At 36.1% G+C, this 17,562-nt stretch overlaps 1 protein-coding gene across 1 annotated transcript in view; it reads right to left on the minus strand.

Annotated features, from left to right (window-relative positions):
- The window catches only part of CNTNAP2 (contactin associated protein 2), a 1,193,181-nt gene that overhangs the window by 590,069 nt on the left and 585,550 nt on the right, over positions 1–17,562 (minus strand). The window contains exon 8 of the mRNA XM_072853401.1: positions 16,036–16,300. Within this exon, the coding sequence (XP_072709502.1) occupies positions 16,036–16,300 (265 nt within the window). The remainder of the gene's footprint in view (positions 1–16,035; positions 16,301–17,562) is intronic.

Raw genomic sequence — 17,562 nt, forward strand, 5'->3', positions numbered from 1 at the left:
ACCAAGTTTCCTATGAGATTATACTGATTTTTGAGTGGAGACTAGACCAAATTGCTACTTCAGGCTTCTGTATGCCTAGATGTGTGAATCACTAAGCAGAATAGGCAAAAAATTGATCTACTGGAATGTTTCATATCCCTTTGCTAGTTCAGGGAGTCAGCGTAATCAGAACTTTAAGTTAGTAAGATTTCATGTTTGCTTAAGATTGTGGATATCTACATGCCTGGTAAAACTTACAAATGACAAAACCAGATTTGAGCTGAAAGTTTTGATCCAAACTGAACTTCAGCTATTGAATGTGATGATTTGATTCTATTCAGCTCTAATCTAAAGATATCAATGATACCCAGAAAATTCGGAACGCTAATTAGGAATACAATTTCTTTTAAATTATTAAACAGGCAAGAGTTCATTCTTTAATTTTACACCTACTACAGTTTGCTTATCACTTTTATGACAATGCATATCCATATTTTTTTTTAAATCTATAATTAATTCCATAAAAGACTATTAATAGTATTAAGAGATAATTCTTAGCAAGATTTGGGTGACATAACTGAAGAGATAAATGTACTTTCCATAGATAATTAAAATGAAAGGAAAACTTCCTCTTGTGCATGTAAAATATGATACAAGAAAGAGCTAACCAAGGTGCTATTAACATAAAAGTAACATTAGTACCAAATTGCACTTAATGTTTTTCTGTTTATCATTTAAAACAGATTTCCAAAACATTACTGAATTCTTTCAAGCTTGTTGGAATTTTCTTCCATTAGAAGTTGATGAGGATATATCCTCATGGCTGTTTTAAAAAAGTTCTGGTGAAGTTGAATTTACTTTAAGAAACAAACTACAGAGCTACATGTGTAATATAACTATTGTTTGAAAAGAAAAAAAAAAGGAACAAACCCACTACTATTGAGTCTTTAGTTAGCACTGTGTAATTCCTTTTTCCACTCGTACTTTTATATTCAACGTCAGTGCTGAAATTGTTCTGAGGACGTAATCTAAGGCACACCATATTGGGCCTCAGACTTATTTCCATAGAAATAACAGATACTTCAAAAGGTAAAAATAGCTAAACTGTTTGCTTCAGTTGTTTGTACATGGCAAATGCCTGTACATAAACAAAGCTTATTTTCTCTGAATATTTGTCAACTGGAATTTAACACCATATGTGAGAAAACTTCTAAGGAAGTTGAAGCAACTGAGAAATAAGTGAGTGCAGCTGTGTTAACAAACCAGAGCAGGATAAAAGCATCCATAAAGCAAGGGGGAAAAGAATCAGTAAAAGCAGGAAGTAATAAACTAACACATTATTTTCTAACTTTCTGCAGAGCTACCAATATAAGTTATATAACAAATACAATATTGGTTATTTATTTTTTATATCTAAAAAAGCTTATTTGGCAAAACCTTTATTCAGCATTGACTTATATTTAATTCTACTCCCAACCTCAATCTGCCTCAGTATACAGTTACATTTTACATCTAACAGCTCTTTCCTTGGTACAACCCTTTTCTGCTCACTCTGACACAGAATCATGGAACTTCAGTGGCACAAAGTAAGCCCTGAAAGATCCTGGAAACATATCCTGCTTGGAAAAAACCCAAGTTTTTGGCAGCCCTGCTGCATTCCCCTATCATATGACTGTTCAATACCCCACTACTTACTGACAAAAATACTAGCTACAATGTCTCCGATTCACTATTATGGGAATGGCCAGGGACACCTGAGGCTGAAAATACCTGAAGAAGCCTTCAGAAAATAAAAAAGACACTCACTCTTCCTACAAAAGAAAAAAAGTTAGGATATTGTATCCAGCTGCAGAGCATCTATTGCAGTGTCTGAGTAGGATGACGTAGCTAGATCTTTCTTGTGGGATGACTGTATTTCAGATACTTACTGCTTCTGCATGTTTTTTTAATCATTATTTAAAAGTGTAAAACCTTGTTTTAATTGTGAAAAAGCCTTATGGAGACTGATGATCAGTAACACTGATCACAGATTCCTGACATGAGGAAGAAATAACATTCAAAATGCAAATCCAGCTGAGTGGTATATGGAGCAGGTTGGACCATAATGCTTCTAGTAACATAATTATTTATTATGAGTAGCAATATTAGTTAATAGTAGTAACATATTATTATTATAATCATTACTTATAGTAAAAAATGGAACTCTCAAATTCCACACTTAAGCAGCAAAAGACAAAGGTTCCAAGAGCCAAAGGCCTGCCTCAGGAAAGGTTAGAAATAAAAGATGAACCAAACCTCACATTCATGACAGCATTTTCCTACAAACAAAATCTGAAAAGCACAGTTTGTACTGGGCTGCTCAAAGCCAGAAAGAAGAAGAAGGACGAAGAGGTAAGTGCATTCTTTGTGCTCCATGTTTGTTCAACAGAAAATTGAATAACCCAATGTCATCCTGCCAAAGCAAACCAAAATGTTTTAGTAATGTCTTGGGTTCTTTTAAAGAGGTCTGCCAATAAAACAGCATTCTCTAGCTTTAGAATTTTTTGAAGTTTTTTTTTTTTAAGTAATAGTTTTTTATGTGGCCCTAAGCATCGTGAGCTGTCTTGTAAGAAGGTTATTTGTAAATTTAGTGGGATATGTTGTATTATATTACACATATACAATTCCTTATTGTTGGGTTATACCCTGGTTTTTGTGAGGAATGAGAATAAATATGCTTTTGGATTCCAAGAGTTAGGACTTGCTAACTTGCTACCAATGAATCCTGACAGATTAGGCCACAGCATGATTTGAAAATTCCTTTTGAACTGTACCAGATACAGGGAGAGTTCAACACTCTGCTCTTTCTCCATTATAAGGAACAGATTTAGTGAATATTTGTTGGGTCATAAAGTTTTATGCCTGCAACTTTCTAGTCGTAATGAAGAAAAGTGAGCATGTTATACATTTTTAAGAATGTCTGTCAGTAGAATGTCTCAGGCATCTTCAACTAAAACACCAACAACGATGTTTCTTTCTGTAATTGCAACTCATTTCTAATTGCAAAACCTACAATAAGTGAATAATAATACTTTGATGCATGACTGGGTATAAGTAATCATTCCTGAAACGTACAGACTACATTTCTCTCTAGGAAAAGAGTATTATTCAAACTATTGGTGGAAGCACTGCTCAAGCTTTGAATGAAACGGTATCTCCACTGAAGTCAGGCAAAGTCCCATGAACTTCATTTGAGTCAGGATTTCACCCCAAAGACTTGAAATAATTACTAGCTGGCTGTTTTAAAAACACACTCAATGTAAATTTGACTGAGGTCTAAAAACACTTGATGAAAATTATTTCTGGTCTTGTTTTATAACATGCTGATCTCTGCCTGTGACAAAACAAGGCAGAAAATGTTAGGAATGGGTGTGATTTGGGGCACCCCAAATATTTTTATATATATAAATATATATATGTTTCACAGGCACCAGTGAAGGTAAAGAAGGAAGAACTGTGTTGTGCCTAGGTCTGTGCCTTTGGAGGATGCTTCAGTACATGAAGGTCATCCCCCTGGGACCAGATATTGTTGTACAGCATACAGCAAAGCTTTATCACATAGCAAATTTGATCAAACATATCACTTGTTGCCAACACCACAGAAACCATCCTAACTCTCCTAAACATGCCTCAGCACCATACTATTCTTTCTGAGATTCAGTACTGTCAATAATATGAGCCTTGTGTTGCAAATTCCAGATCCGAGAGATTCCAGAGAGAGGGATCTGCTATTACTGTTTTCACAGGTAATTGTCTAAGTACCAACACCAGAATGTTAAGAGTGTTATTTTGTTCTGTTAGAAATCTGTGTGCTAGTGCTGTGGTAAAGGTGATTCCACTTGGCAGTTGGTTTTAATGCATGTGCTAATGTGCACAAAAAGAGCTGTTAAAACAGCTACACAAAAGGTTAATGAATGAAACCCTCATTTTTGAGGGCATGTATCATGATGTTCCAGTATTTTAAATCTGCAAAAGGAAAACCAAAGTTATTTTTGCATTTTAAAAGAATGGATCCTTCAAATGTTGTATACACATATATTTCTTGGGAAAGACATAGGGGAAGTCATGCCTCTAAACATGTCTCTCTTTATTAAGTAAATATTCTACAAAGGAGATGTGTAGAATTTTCAGTATTTGTTCTCAGTGAAACCGTTCCATAAAATCCTACTTGGTACTGGAATAAACTATGTATTTTATAGTGTCTGCTTCACAGCAAGGGAATTGAGAATTTTTTTTCCCTATCAAATACATAAACTTAATCAGCAAGCTTTTTAAAGACAATATCATCTGCCATTCAGCTTACAGAATCCAAAGGACTTTGGTTGCTCTGTTTCACCTCAGTGCTCATGTGCTGCTGCTTCAGCAGCATTTGAAAATGAAAAGAAGCAATGTGCGAAAATGCCTGAAGGGACGCACCATCTTTTTCAAGACCAAAGCAAAGGCAGAGCTAGCAACATACAACTAGAAAATTTTTTTTTTCCCGAGTCTATTTTTGCAGCTAAGAGTAACTACTTCTGAGAACTAAGCTGAAAAAACCTAGACAATGCAGACTGTACCTGATGCCATTTCAAGGAAGCACTTTGATAGAAATTGCTTTTAGTTCTGTCAATGTCAGTAGAAAATGCCAAAATGCCAAAATACACATCACAGTTGTGCATGACTGTACTAACCAAAAAAACAGTAAGGGCCAAGCTGACTTACAAGAGCTGTGTTGCCCGTGCAAAAAATGGAATTCATCCTTTGGGCTAGACGCCATTCTGTGTCATTGATGCAAACCTGGAGGTCAGCAGAAGCACTATGAATTTACAATGGCATGACTGAAAACAGAATCTTTCCTCTAGCACTTAAGTTTTATGCAGCATAAAATATGTATGGATGCTTGACAACTTTTCCTTTCATTATATACAAAAGTGACTCTCTTCTCTCTAAAAAAACACTGTCAAACCAAGAGGGACTGCCAGAAACCTGTCACAGATAATAATCTATTTGCCCAGGTTCCTGAATAGCAATGAAAAAGGAGATATTGAGTGTCAGTTCTAAGCACATAAATTAAAGTTCCATGCCTGTAATTAGGTTGTGTTCCCCCCCAAAAAAAAAGTGTTTGCTATTACAATGACTTTTAATTATTTTTGTGTAAGTAATTGGCTAGAGGTATTGTGGGACACCTACCCAAGGATTAGTGATAAATAAGAGTAAAAATTCAAAATTGCAAAATTCCTTGCAAACTCAAATGAGTTTCAAGGACATTTGCACCAGAAAGAGTATTCCTGGTTTTACTCGAAGTGCAAATGCTGCAAATGCCCAATTTAAAAGTAAAGAAAATCTTTTTTTCCTTGCATTTGGAGAAGATTAAAAGGTGAAAAGATAGCACTGGCAGTTTTAATTTACATAGTTGATAGCTTCATCCCACAGTGATTCTGCACAGTGTTATGTGGCCCACTGTTTGAAGAGTCTTGAAACTCTATTATGTAGTACATGTAAGCAACAATAATGTACAAATGAAGGGTCAAGACCTTTGATCTCCCAGTCTGTCCGTAAACATGTTTTTGAAGCGTACAGAAAATAAATGCACTATGCTCTATGTGGAGACTGGGTCTCCAGTATTTTTTCTCCACCCCCCCCCCCCCGCCCCTTTCTTTTAATCCATAACAATTGTTTTTCTCTCCCAGCAAGGTTTTATGCCCACCAAAGTTCCTTTCTGAAACAATGACCATTGAGTAAACAAAGTGGTAGCAGGCCACTTTTCCAAATCTGAGGACTTTCCCTTTCCTTCTGCATCTATAAGACGCCTTCTAGTCTGCACCCTCTCTGCTGTGGTTTCTTGTTTCTGAAACACCACAGACTGTGTCTCTGCTGTCTTTGTAACTAGGACCAAGGAGTGATCTATGTTCCCCTGGCCAGTTCACCCAACACAACTCACATTTGCAGTGCTCATGGCTGGTCCCTACAGCAATCAATTTGTGTCCACACTATACAGTGTGTGGAGGGGTCTCTGGATCAGTACACACTCTCTGGGGCTTCATCTTGTTGACCCACGTGCCCATACTGTGTAAGCCATGTGCAACACTAACCTGCTTCATGCCTGTCATATGATTATTGTTATAAGACCATGGCTACAGCAACCTTGTCACAACAGTTTGGCTCTCTTCCTGACCCCACATGTCCTTCTTCAGTGAAACTGTTCCATAAAATCCTACTTGGTATTGGAATAAACTATGTATTTTATAGTGGCTGCTTCACAGCAAGGGAATTGAGAATTTTTTTTCCCTATCAAATACATAAACTTAATCAGCAAGCTTTTTAAAGACAATATCATCTGCCATTCAGCTTACAGAATCCAAAGACATATGTCCTGAGACATATTGGTAATGTTATGATTTTAAAAGCGGGTATGTCTTCATAAAGTGATGAATAATAAGAAGGTTACATCATACCCTGTGATATTTTCACTTTTTAAGCAATGACATCCAGAATATGTTGCGTGTATGGAAGGAAGCAGGGGGGGAGCATGAGAGTCTGTAAGAGGACAGACCCTTGCAGAAAAGGACAAACCAGGCTGACAGAGTAAGAGCTGATGTTTTGTCCCTACTGTCTATTGTAATAGGCTCTGGACCAGTCTAACCACTGAACTATTCCTGGATCTTGGTGCTGATGGTGGGGAAACTATTGATCCCTTTGAAAGATGATATCCTAAGAGTGATACAGCCTGTTTCCAGAGGGGTCGTTCAGAGCAGCAGGACCTTGAGATGAAAGTAGACACTGAGAGTGTAGACTCACCTGCTGTCTGCCCTGGGTCTCCTGAATGCATTCAAATGGTTTTACTATTTTACCAAGTTCTGCGAACTTCCTGCATGTCATAGTTGGCAAATTAGCTGAGTAAACTCTGACTGATATATGGCTATATGCACAATGGTACATATACATATGTACAGTGGCTATAACTTATGCTATCAAACAAAAAGTGAATGCATTCTTTTTACCCTCTACGACTCCACTTACTCATAGCCATTTACAAAATATCATAACTGCCAGACTAAATAGGCAGTAGAAGTATATGTTTAAGTTACTATAGCTGATTAATCATATGCTGGGCTATCACGAGATGTGTTTAGCCAACTATTTCTCTCTGAAATAGAAGTGAAGTAAAAAACAGACGTCAAATAGATTTCCTATATTTTCTCACTAGTTTCCAGTAAAAATTAAATCTGCTACAAGGTGAACTAAAGAGCTAACATAGTACAAAGTCCTATCACATTTTTCAAGTAATACTAACATCTACGGAAAAGTTTACAGGAACCATCTCATCCTGTCATTAACGGAAAAATGGGCTTTTACAACATTAGGAAGTTTAAGCCAATGGTGCTGGGTGGTATTCATTCCGCTGCTGAAAGAGTTGGCTGACATTACTGTGAAGTTGCCATCGTGTTGCCATCTATGACAAATCGTGTTCAGCATAGGTGTGTGAGTCCTGGAAACGGGCTTTCTCAAAGAGCCACCTTTACGGAAGAGAAGGCAGAGATGGCAAACTAGTAAACTGGGGGAAAGAACATAATATTTCTGATATCCAGTCTTTCAGATATTAGAAAACATTCCTTTCATCTCCCTTTATATTATATGAATACTCAATGGTGTTCTGGGGATACTGCTGTCAGGATGTGCATAAACACCACAAATATAACTACAGCTCCTGTCTCTATTTTATCCTTTTGTTTCTTTCTTTATTACTAATCCAAAGGGAAAACAATAATGGAAAAAACATATTCACCTCAATCAGCACATGTAAGTCCTGAAATACTTTAAAACACAAACAAAAGTATATTTTGCCATGTCCTTTCCAACATTACCTTCTTACTGATCCAAGAGGTAATACAGGTTTTAACTAAGCATCCTTGGCTTGCTAAACCAATCTTTAGAGAGATGTCTCTTCATGCGATTTTGTATTCAACAAAAATATGCAGACAGAGGACCCACTTAAGTAAAAACCTATGTTCTTCAGGTAACTGCGAAATATTGGGCACCTCTGTAGCATTCAGTGCTAAGGGGCTTAACTTTCATCCATCAAATTCAAAAGCAAAATTTTCACTGACTTGACTAGAACCAGACTGGCAATAACTGATGTGGATGGAGTAAGCAAAGGCAACAAGGAAAGCAACTAAAATTGATTCTGCTTCCTGTCAAACTTATTGAATTAAAAAAGAATTAAAAGGGTAAATTTCCAACTAGCTCTGTCCAGCTCTACTCACATAATTTACATTCCTTCTAGCAGAAAGTTAAAATTACCATTTAACTGTTGACTACTGCACCTTTTTCCTGAATGAAATTCAGTGCAATACAGTGACTGCTTAAATAGTAGTTATAAAAAGCCTAATTTCATCTTTCAGTGCTAAAATAGAGAATGACCTGCAAAGGTCCCTTCTAACTCTGTTCTACAGCCCAGAGGAAATGAGGCCAAAAATAAACTGAACTTCAGCCTCCTCTATAAATTTAGGAAGCCTGTCAAGGAGAACAGCCTGCTTTCTTGATTCTCAGGTTCCTCCATGCTTGCAAGGTACCAGTGCAACCAACAAAGAGTTATATTACTCTCAGTGAAGCATCCAAAAATGGTACCATCTGTGTTTTAGAATGCATAGCTTGTGCTTGGTAGGCAACTCTCCAAGCAAAAATCAGTGACTGATGAACCTGAATTCACAAAACCCTGAACTAAACTCATCAGTTTTCTTAGATGAAAAAGTCTGCAATCAAAACCTCTATTTCTTGATCTGACTGCTTGGAGAGTCTACTGTACCAGACTACAAGAAAAACACATAGAAGAAAGAATAATAACTACTACAAGGATGTCTGTTTCTCAGTTCTGTGGAATTCAAAACCACAAATACCTATTCATGTAGCTGCATTCACTGCTTAAAGTCATTAGCCAAAAAATAAACATACAGAGAGAAACAGAGAGACAAAGCTGCTATCTGGGAAGAAAATAATTCTCTAATATTCAGACTCTTCTGATGCCAAGTCATCATGTTGTCTTTTGTGGACAGAATTTGCGTCTCTCATCTCGATCATGCTGACAAGTGCCTCACGGGTATCTGCCTCCACTTACTAACATTCAGTGCATAACCTAGTATCAGTAATATGGAAAAGACCTGGTGGGAAATGTTATCTTCCCACCAGAAGTGCACTTTTTCTCTGTGTATACACATTCCCTATTTAAACCTTCATTTAGCAACAGAGGCAAAAATACTTCTCGATTCCCATGTAAAACGCCCCTGGGAATTGTCACTGGAAGAGTACCACTTTAGATCTGTCAGACAGAGACATTTTATTACCTGAAGGATGTTATCTTAACCTGAGGTCTAAAATATAAATGAACTGCAATTCAGATGACTTGAGATCTAGCAGAAAGACAGAAGGGTGGAAAGCTTCCCAGAGAGATTCCATGGGGAGAAGTCTGATTTATTTAATACGGATAAATATGACAAAAAGATATTCATATCCTAAGTTTTAATAAGTTTATGGTTGACAGGAGGAACTGAAGACAGCCTTGAGCAGCAGCTAATATACAGAACAAGATGTTAACTAGGAGCATTGGAAAAGGAAAAAAGGAGATCCAAGCAGATGAATTCAATTTAATAGCAGAAGATTTTGGACACTCTGAAAACTTCTCTGTTAAGATATTACGGGCCAAAGGAGATCATGTCCATTTTCAGCGACTTATCATTGGTACTGTGGGGTAAAATCCAAAGGATCTTCACAGAGCCTCTAGTATTTAAGTTGAGCAGACAATGTTTAGATATGAAAGGTCAGAGCTGTCTATGAAAAGACAACAAGTGAGAAAGTAAACAGAGGATAAATCACGAGATTATTTTAGAATCTGCCACCATGAAAACTTCGCCTTTTCTCAAGAGGTAGATAAGTTCTTTTCTATATTGAAACAGGGATTCGGGGTTGGCTGTTAAAAACATTGGAAAGCCATTAGATGATTCCTCAGGAGTGTTATTTTGAATGTTACTATTGTTTCTTCAAGCAAAGCAACACTCTTCATGTTTGTTAATGGGTTACCAATTTTTCCCCACGTTGAAAGCTTCAGAAAAGTTTGGTTTAGTTAGGAAGGAATTTGGGTTAAGTTGCTGAAGCAGGTAGATATAACTAAGTGGAAGAAAAGGAGGCAATTGGGACATGGGCCGTGGCTTAACCCTGCGCTGAACAGCATTTGCATGAGGCTTTGGGAGAAGCTTCATAATCATTTTTCTGGCAAAAAGAGATGTGGGAGTATGACATTTTCCAGTTGCTGATTTCTTCTGTGCTCAAGAAAGAAGATATTAGCTTGTTAAAGCTTATAAATAAATACATCTTCATCAACAACTTACTCTCCTAATTGCAAGATCACAAATTTTGAGTAGGTTCTTAGGGTAAACAGGTAGCATATACTGAAATTAAATGACTTTTAAAACTGTAGAACACCAGAATCCTTTGGTATGCAAAACTACATTGGAAATCTGCTTTTAAAAAGTTCTTAAAGAAAGCAAGAACACTTCTTTCTTCCATCTTCTCAGCCTAGCATTGCTTCCATCAATCCCTTGGGTAAACCCAGCAATTTCCAGCAACTTTGCCTGAATGCCGTGATGCCAAAAGCAGAATTTAGTCCAAAACTATATGGAGCAGTAAAGATAAATCTCTTGGCTGTTTTCTGAGATTCTCTCCTATTATTAATCCCTGTGCTGGGACATACACAATTGTGAAGATATTAATCACAGTTTACTCTGCAGAGAAAAAGTCAATAGGATGTTTAACTCTTGATTTATACACAAGCTTTAAGTATTTCACCTGTGTAATTCTGCACAGTCAGTAGCTTATTTCTTCTAATTAAATCTTTATTTCAGCTCTCAGTGGGCCTGATTTTCCTCTTACTAACAGCAAGTTTATTAATATAACTCTCATCAATCAAATGGTGGTAGTGTCTAAAAAAGATTAACGTAAGAAAAAGCAAAATCAAGGCCATTGACTTTGTACGACAGCTTTGCCAGTCTATTCACAGCTAAACAGTGCTTACTGGACACTTAACAGAATGCTGGGCAGGGAAGGAAGGAATTTTTTATTGCTTAGAGACCTGTTTTGAAGGAACAACTGGCAAGATCATGAAAAAAGGAAAAATCTGCTCAGTAAGCAAAATCTGACAGTAAGTACAACCACAAGGACTAATTATCTTTGTCCTTTTCATATGTTCTACAAACTGAAAGCTAAACTGCATATTAAGGTAAAATATTCTGTTACACTCAATATTGTGTTATGGGCAAAAGAGTGTACACCTTATTGACATAGTAAAAAAAATTATTACTGTTTTTTACCAGCTCTTTATTACCTCTACCATTCACCAAGCTGAAGCCTAGGACAGGTCAAAGGACTAGTCGTCTGGCCACCGTTAAAGAAGCTGCAGCCAAGTCAAGTAAAACCTGAGATTCTGCTTTGCCAAGTCAGCACAAAGTCTGTTGCCTTTTACTAGTAACACAAAAATCATATGTACTGGACTACAATATATGTAATCATCCCTGATTCTTTTCAGCACATATAAATTAAATATGAAATTTTCATAATATAGATACATTTGAATGCTTTAATCAGATGTATAGAGATGAGGCAGAGGTTTGAAAGTGACTGAAGGTATGAAAGAGCAGCAAGATAAATGGTATCTAGCATCACTAAAGAAGAAAATAAAATGCATTTTTGCAAAACAAGAAGTGATCTACAGAAAGTTATCTAGGAACTGCTAATGCTAACATCAACTACCTGTGATTTTTTTAAAGTAGCAACAGAATGAAAGAGAGAATTAAGGCATGACAGACAGTAGGAATGTCTCCTACTTAGGCTGAAAATAATTTTGAACTCCAAACAATGAGTGAAGAAGCTTCAGATATACAAAACCATTTTAATAATAAAAAAATATTATTTTTATTTTAAATATTCCAAGAATAAAGTACTGGGATGACTTATCATTCCAATAAAGATGAAGAAGATTGATTAAGAAACTGAGAGAAGTTCATGAAGAATTGAATATAGTGAAATCTCCAGTGGACCGAACATGTGGTTAAATAAATGAAGGAAGAGTTAAGTGCATTTTGGAAGATGAAAGGATAACATTAAATAAGACCTAAGAACTCTTGCTGTGATCTGCTAACACTGTGAAAAAATTATCCCTGACAAAAACAGAACAGACAATTGGTGAAAGCAGGGCACGATCTGTGGGAGACAAAGAAGACTGCTAAGAACGGACTGCCTGATGGCAACTCTCAATTTCTGTGATTTTAAATGCAAAGCAATGTCTACTTCATGATTCCTATGAATTGCCTCCTATTGATCCAAATGTTTTCCCACAGCATGCTATGTAAACCTCTCATAGTCACTGTATTTACACAGAAGTTAAACTTTTTGCATTCATGCTTTCTCTTTGACTACCTTAGAGTATTGTATCCCTTTCATTCACAATACAAAATAGAAAAAGTAGAATTAATTGGCATAAAAATGAAGTATAAACCTATTTCTGATTTCTCAGATTAGTAGGAGCTCTCACTCTTCTTAACAGTCAACTGATTCTGCTTTCTGATTATCTGATGTTCTTGCCTCTAAACCTTACAGCTGTCTACAAAAATTTTACAATAAACTATTCACCTTACTGACTCTATAGGTAAGTAGTAAACAACGGTCCATGTACTATATGGGACTAGAAGTGCAGCTCCTTTAACTGTACCTTCTAGGCACTACCTCATTTTTATTTTTGTAAAGTGTCATCAAAATATTTAAAACTGCAGCTGCCTTTCTCTCCCTAAACAAAATGCTCAAATGAATTAGGTATGAAAGTTCCGTCAAGCCAACAAGAAAATCTTTTTCACATACTGTCTGATCCCTCCCAGGCATCACAAAGCACTTCATAAAGTACTTCAATAAGGAGGTACCAGTGAGAAAGGTGGGAATTTAACTGTATTTGATATGTTGGAAGGCTAGACTCTCCTGTTTATCTGAACTCCATTCATGTCAAGTTAAGCTCCCTGAGTCAGTGCATGCAACTTGAGGGTGTTTAAGGAATATTATGACACTGAAAACCAGACAAACCAGAACTCTCTTCCACATCAGTATCTTGAGATGTGCAGCAACAAACGCCGCCACCTGCACATCAGCATACAGTTCTCTCACGTAATTCCTGCCAGTGAGTTCAGCTACTGTTTCTATAGCCAGCATTAGACTATGCCCCAGAATGAACTGCTGATGTCCTCATGTTAAGATGGAAAGCTGACATTAAAAGCTGTTAATGAAAGTAAGTTAGTAAATTATGAGAGTTGTATAGAATAAGGACTAAGAGACTTCAGCTTTCTCCAGTGAAAATACGCTATTACAGGTGACAGGCGTAAGTACCGAAAAGCTATGAAGTACAGAACACACCTGCATCCAGGCTGTGGTTTTAGTTAGCCTAATTTTTTGTGATAACCAGGGTGCATACTTCCCAGTAGACAGAAGTCTAATTATTCATACCCTACACATGCAGTTACATAGAAGGCTGCACACTTGGCTACAGGAAATTCTACTTTGCCAGCAGTAAGTAAAAAGAAATGGTGAAAAAGCGTGCATCTTATATCTATAGGATCACAACAATCAGAAATCTTTGTGCCAAAGGCAGACCACTTTGACTTCTACGTAAACTCAGCAGGTTTATATGCTTACATCTGTTAATGCCCTGCACAAGAAGAGAACAAGAAGGTCGCTGTGATATTTGCCATACAACAGCAGCATTCCTTCTGCAGCCTTCCCTGGTAGATGCCATATTTTGCTTTCTTATGTTCACACACACAATTCATTTCACAGGCACTGAAATGCCTGTTGAAACAAAAGTAGCAACAAAGTATTAAAAAAAATCAAAGCTTCCCCAGGATAGCTATGCAAATATAAAAAGTCCATACAATGAAAATTAAACAATAAATGTATTTATAGTATGCTACAAATTGTAATAACAAAGGAAACTACTAACTCTTTATGATATTCAAACTGTAATATGTAGATATTGGATTGTATGGAGATTAAGAATAGCATAATGGCTATAAAAATGAATGGCTGTATGTGATTCTTAGACTACTATGTAAACTGATCATACAGACTGAAAAGATTTACTCTGAAGAATATTCAATTCAGAATATTTCTGAAGAAAGTCAGAATAAGAATACTCTGTTTTTACTTGGCAGTAGTTGGAGAATTTTTGTTGTTGTGAGTGAAGGTCTGGAGAAAGTAGAATAGCAAATTAACAGTTTTCACATGTGTTTACTTTCCAGAATGTAAACTTACTGGAATCTGAAAATGGTTTCGTATCAAGACATACACTGTGCAAAATTAGTGGCAAATTGGTGGAATTTTTATTTCTCATAATATTCGGCTAATCAGCACTGAAATCTTCCTTGGACAAAAAAAGCACAAGGAAGCTCATGAAGAAGTATCATGGGTAGCCGCTTCTGTCTCTAAACTGGGATTTGTAGTAGACAGAGCTAAGGAAGAAAGAATGAGGGTGATAATTCCATGTGTTTCCTAATTACGATGCACTAGCACCTTAACAAAACACTCTTCTTCAAGACCCTACTGTGTTACCAAAACATTACTTAATTCTTTCATGAGTGACTTTATATAACAAAGGCAATGAAATGCTAACTTGTAATCTATGGTATTGATTTTTTGCACTAAAAAAATTGTAATGATGGAAGGATATATGAGGTATTTTTCATAAAAACTTTTTCATTTACAAAGCATGTAAATTCTGATTTTTAGTTGTTATTATTCATATTTTATTCAGTTCTATCATTAAAATAATTAATTTTATTTCATGCTCAGCTCTATTTCATTAATGGGTTGAAAAGAGAAAACTTGCAAAAATGTCCACTTGCCAAATGAAATGTTACTTTCCTACTTAATGTATGTTTTCTCATTAAAAAATGCATTTTTTTTTCTTACATTTCCTCAAGTCCCTGTTTATATATGACTATGACAAGTCCCTATTTGACTATGTAGACAATATATTTGTTGAGAGCTCTACCAGTATATAAATCCTGTTGATAAAGACTTAAATACCTCTACCATTAAATTCAGAAAAAATAGTATGATGATGATTTCAGATGATTTCAGGCAAAAAAGGCATCCCTTATTTGGCTAAGAAACTAGGTTGCCACATATGCAACTTCAAATAATCACTGGGGTTTTTTTTATGTGGAGCTAAATCCATTTGCAAGCAACCCTGTATTTTCCAAGCCATGATTAGGTCATGGCTTTGCTGAGAAAAAGTGTTAATTGACATGATGTAGCTAACACTGTATTAGCTACAGCTGATCCAGAAATGCCCATGAAGAATCTAGACTGAAAGTACAATTTACCAAAATGGAAGTATCAAGTAATTTTAAAAGGCTGATCAACTGACACCAACACACACCCTTTCTTCCAGAAACAAATCTAATCCTGTACCTTTTACCCAGTATTTTCCAAAACCTCCTTAGTTAGGTACGGAAAGCTCTGGTACTTCTCCAGCATGACTCTACAGCCTACTTAAGAGTATGCTACAGTATTTTTCATGCTAGCCTTGTGGTTAAAACAAATGTATTTTTTTTAATGAGAGCTTCCTAATTATTAGGAAGTAATAGGAGCAGACATTATTAGGCTACTCTCAACAGGGAGTACCCTCCCCTTTTGAAACCAAATATTTTTGCAGAGAAGACTGCAAGACAGATGGAAGAAAGAAAAGAAGAAGCAATGCTGCCTCATAGATAGGGGGTGATATATTTTCTGGTTTTCATGACAGAATTAAGAATATTTGTGTCTTCTTTTTTAATCTAACAACTGTTTTAATAGTCTACCTCTTACTCAATGAAACATGCAATAAAGGATTTAATATAGTTGCAATTTAAATTTTAAATTTTCTAAAACAATTGCTCTAATTTTTAGGTCCATGATGCTTTTAGACAACACCAACAAAAATTATACCAATTAAAAAAAAGCACTTACCCGATGAGATGTCTATTCGGTTCTTCTTCACTTGGCTGACATTGATATGGACGCTGACTTTGCCCTCATTTATGTCAATCTCGACATTCCCCAGGTCATCTGCAAAGTTGCTGAAGACAAGAAGTCCATTGGGGTTCCAGGTTCGGAAGAGGAAACTGACTGAAAATAGATCCTGGCTTCGACGACCAGGAACCTCAAGGTAACTGGTGGCATTGAAAAAGACAGGCACTGTATGTGGCTCCACACAAGAAAAACTTAAATTTCCCTAAGTAAAACACAAAAAAAGCAAAAACATAAGCAAAATGGTAAGATTCCACTAAATTCATAGCTACCTCTAGAAAAGTATTCTACGTTTTGTTCAACCTAGAGACTACTGTGATCAATGCAAGTTGCATGTAAAAATGTGTTGTTAATATTATAATTATTGTTACTATTATAATGTTGTTGCCGCTGTTTCTGTTTTGTCTAGCAGTGGCCCCATTATATTTTGTACTGTACATACAGACGATAAGGGACAGTCTTTGCCCTGAAGAGTTATAGTCTAAGATAAAGCTTAGATGAAAGCATTAATATTCCAAGTTCAAGGATGAAAAAATGAATCACAGAAAAACTTGGGCTTGTTCGTGGTCACCAAAGAAGCCTATAACAGAGCAGTAATTCATCCTTTTATAAAAATGAAATACAGCTTTCCAAATGCCCTTATATCAATGTGTCAATACAACACATGAGGTTGTGAAAGAAGGATGTATAATACCTCGTGAAGAGGTAGCCTCTTTGTTGTTTTCTATTGGATAATACTAAATAAGCTAACACTTCATTTCATGAAGCAGAAGGATTTGGAGTAGCTGATCATGAACACTGCCTAATATTTGTAGTTAGTCAATAATTTTCTCTGTAAAATAAACTGTAGTTTTCACACTGTAAAATTTTACTCTTTGGGAAATTGACAAAAATCCAGTCAACTTTATTGATTTCCAAGGCTTTAAAATGTATCTGTAAACAAGACTAGAATTAGGGACATGAATTTTTCACTCTGGTTCTCATGTCATTTCTCATGAAAGACCACAATGGTAGGATGTATCACCGTTTTTTTCCTCAGAAATCATAAATAATTTGCAGCAATCTCTGTCCAGAATTGACTTTCTAATGCATCAATGCATTAAACAATATATGCAATATAGCAGGAAAACTTCCTCTGGTGAAGAATTCCTCTAACATGTGGCAAAGTGGATCCTGTTCTATGGTTAGGTTTTCTGATACACTGTGGCAGATGGATACTCTGTGGCAATTTCAGTTCAATTTGGGAAGGAAGAATTTTATCTGATGCAGTATGGAAATTATTACTATGACCAAGATAGCAATTCCTTTGATATTTATTTGTACATTAAAAAAAATATTAAGGATTGAACAACATTTTTGGAGGTAGCTAGATGTTTAGACATGAAGTTCACCTAAGCACTGTTCAGAATCCCAATAGGAGTCAGTCATCATCTTTATCACATAAATATTTTTAAACTCCATATTACT

This window comes from Ciconia boyciana, chromosome 2, assembly GCF_034638445.1.
Source record: "Ciconia boyciana chromosome 2, ASM3463844v1, whole genome shotgun sequence".
NCBI classification, from domain to species: domain Eukaryota; kingdom Metazoa; phylum Chordata; class Aves; order Ciconiiformes; family Ciconiidae; genus Ciconia; species Ciconia boyciana.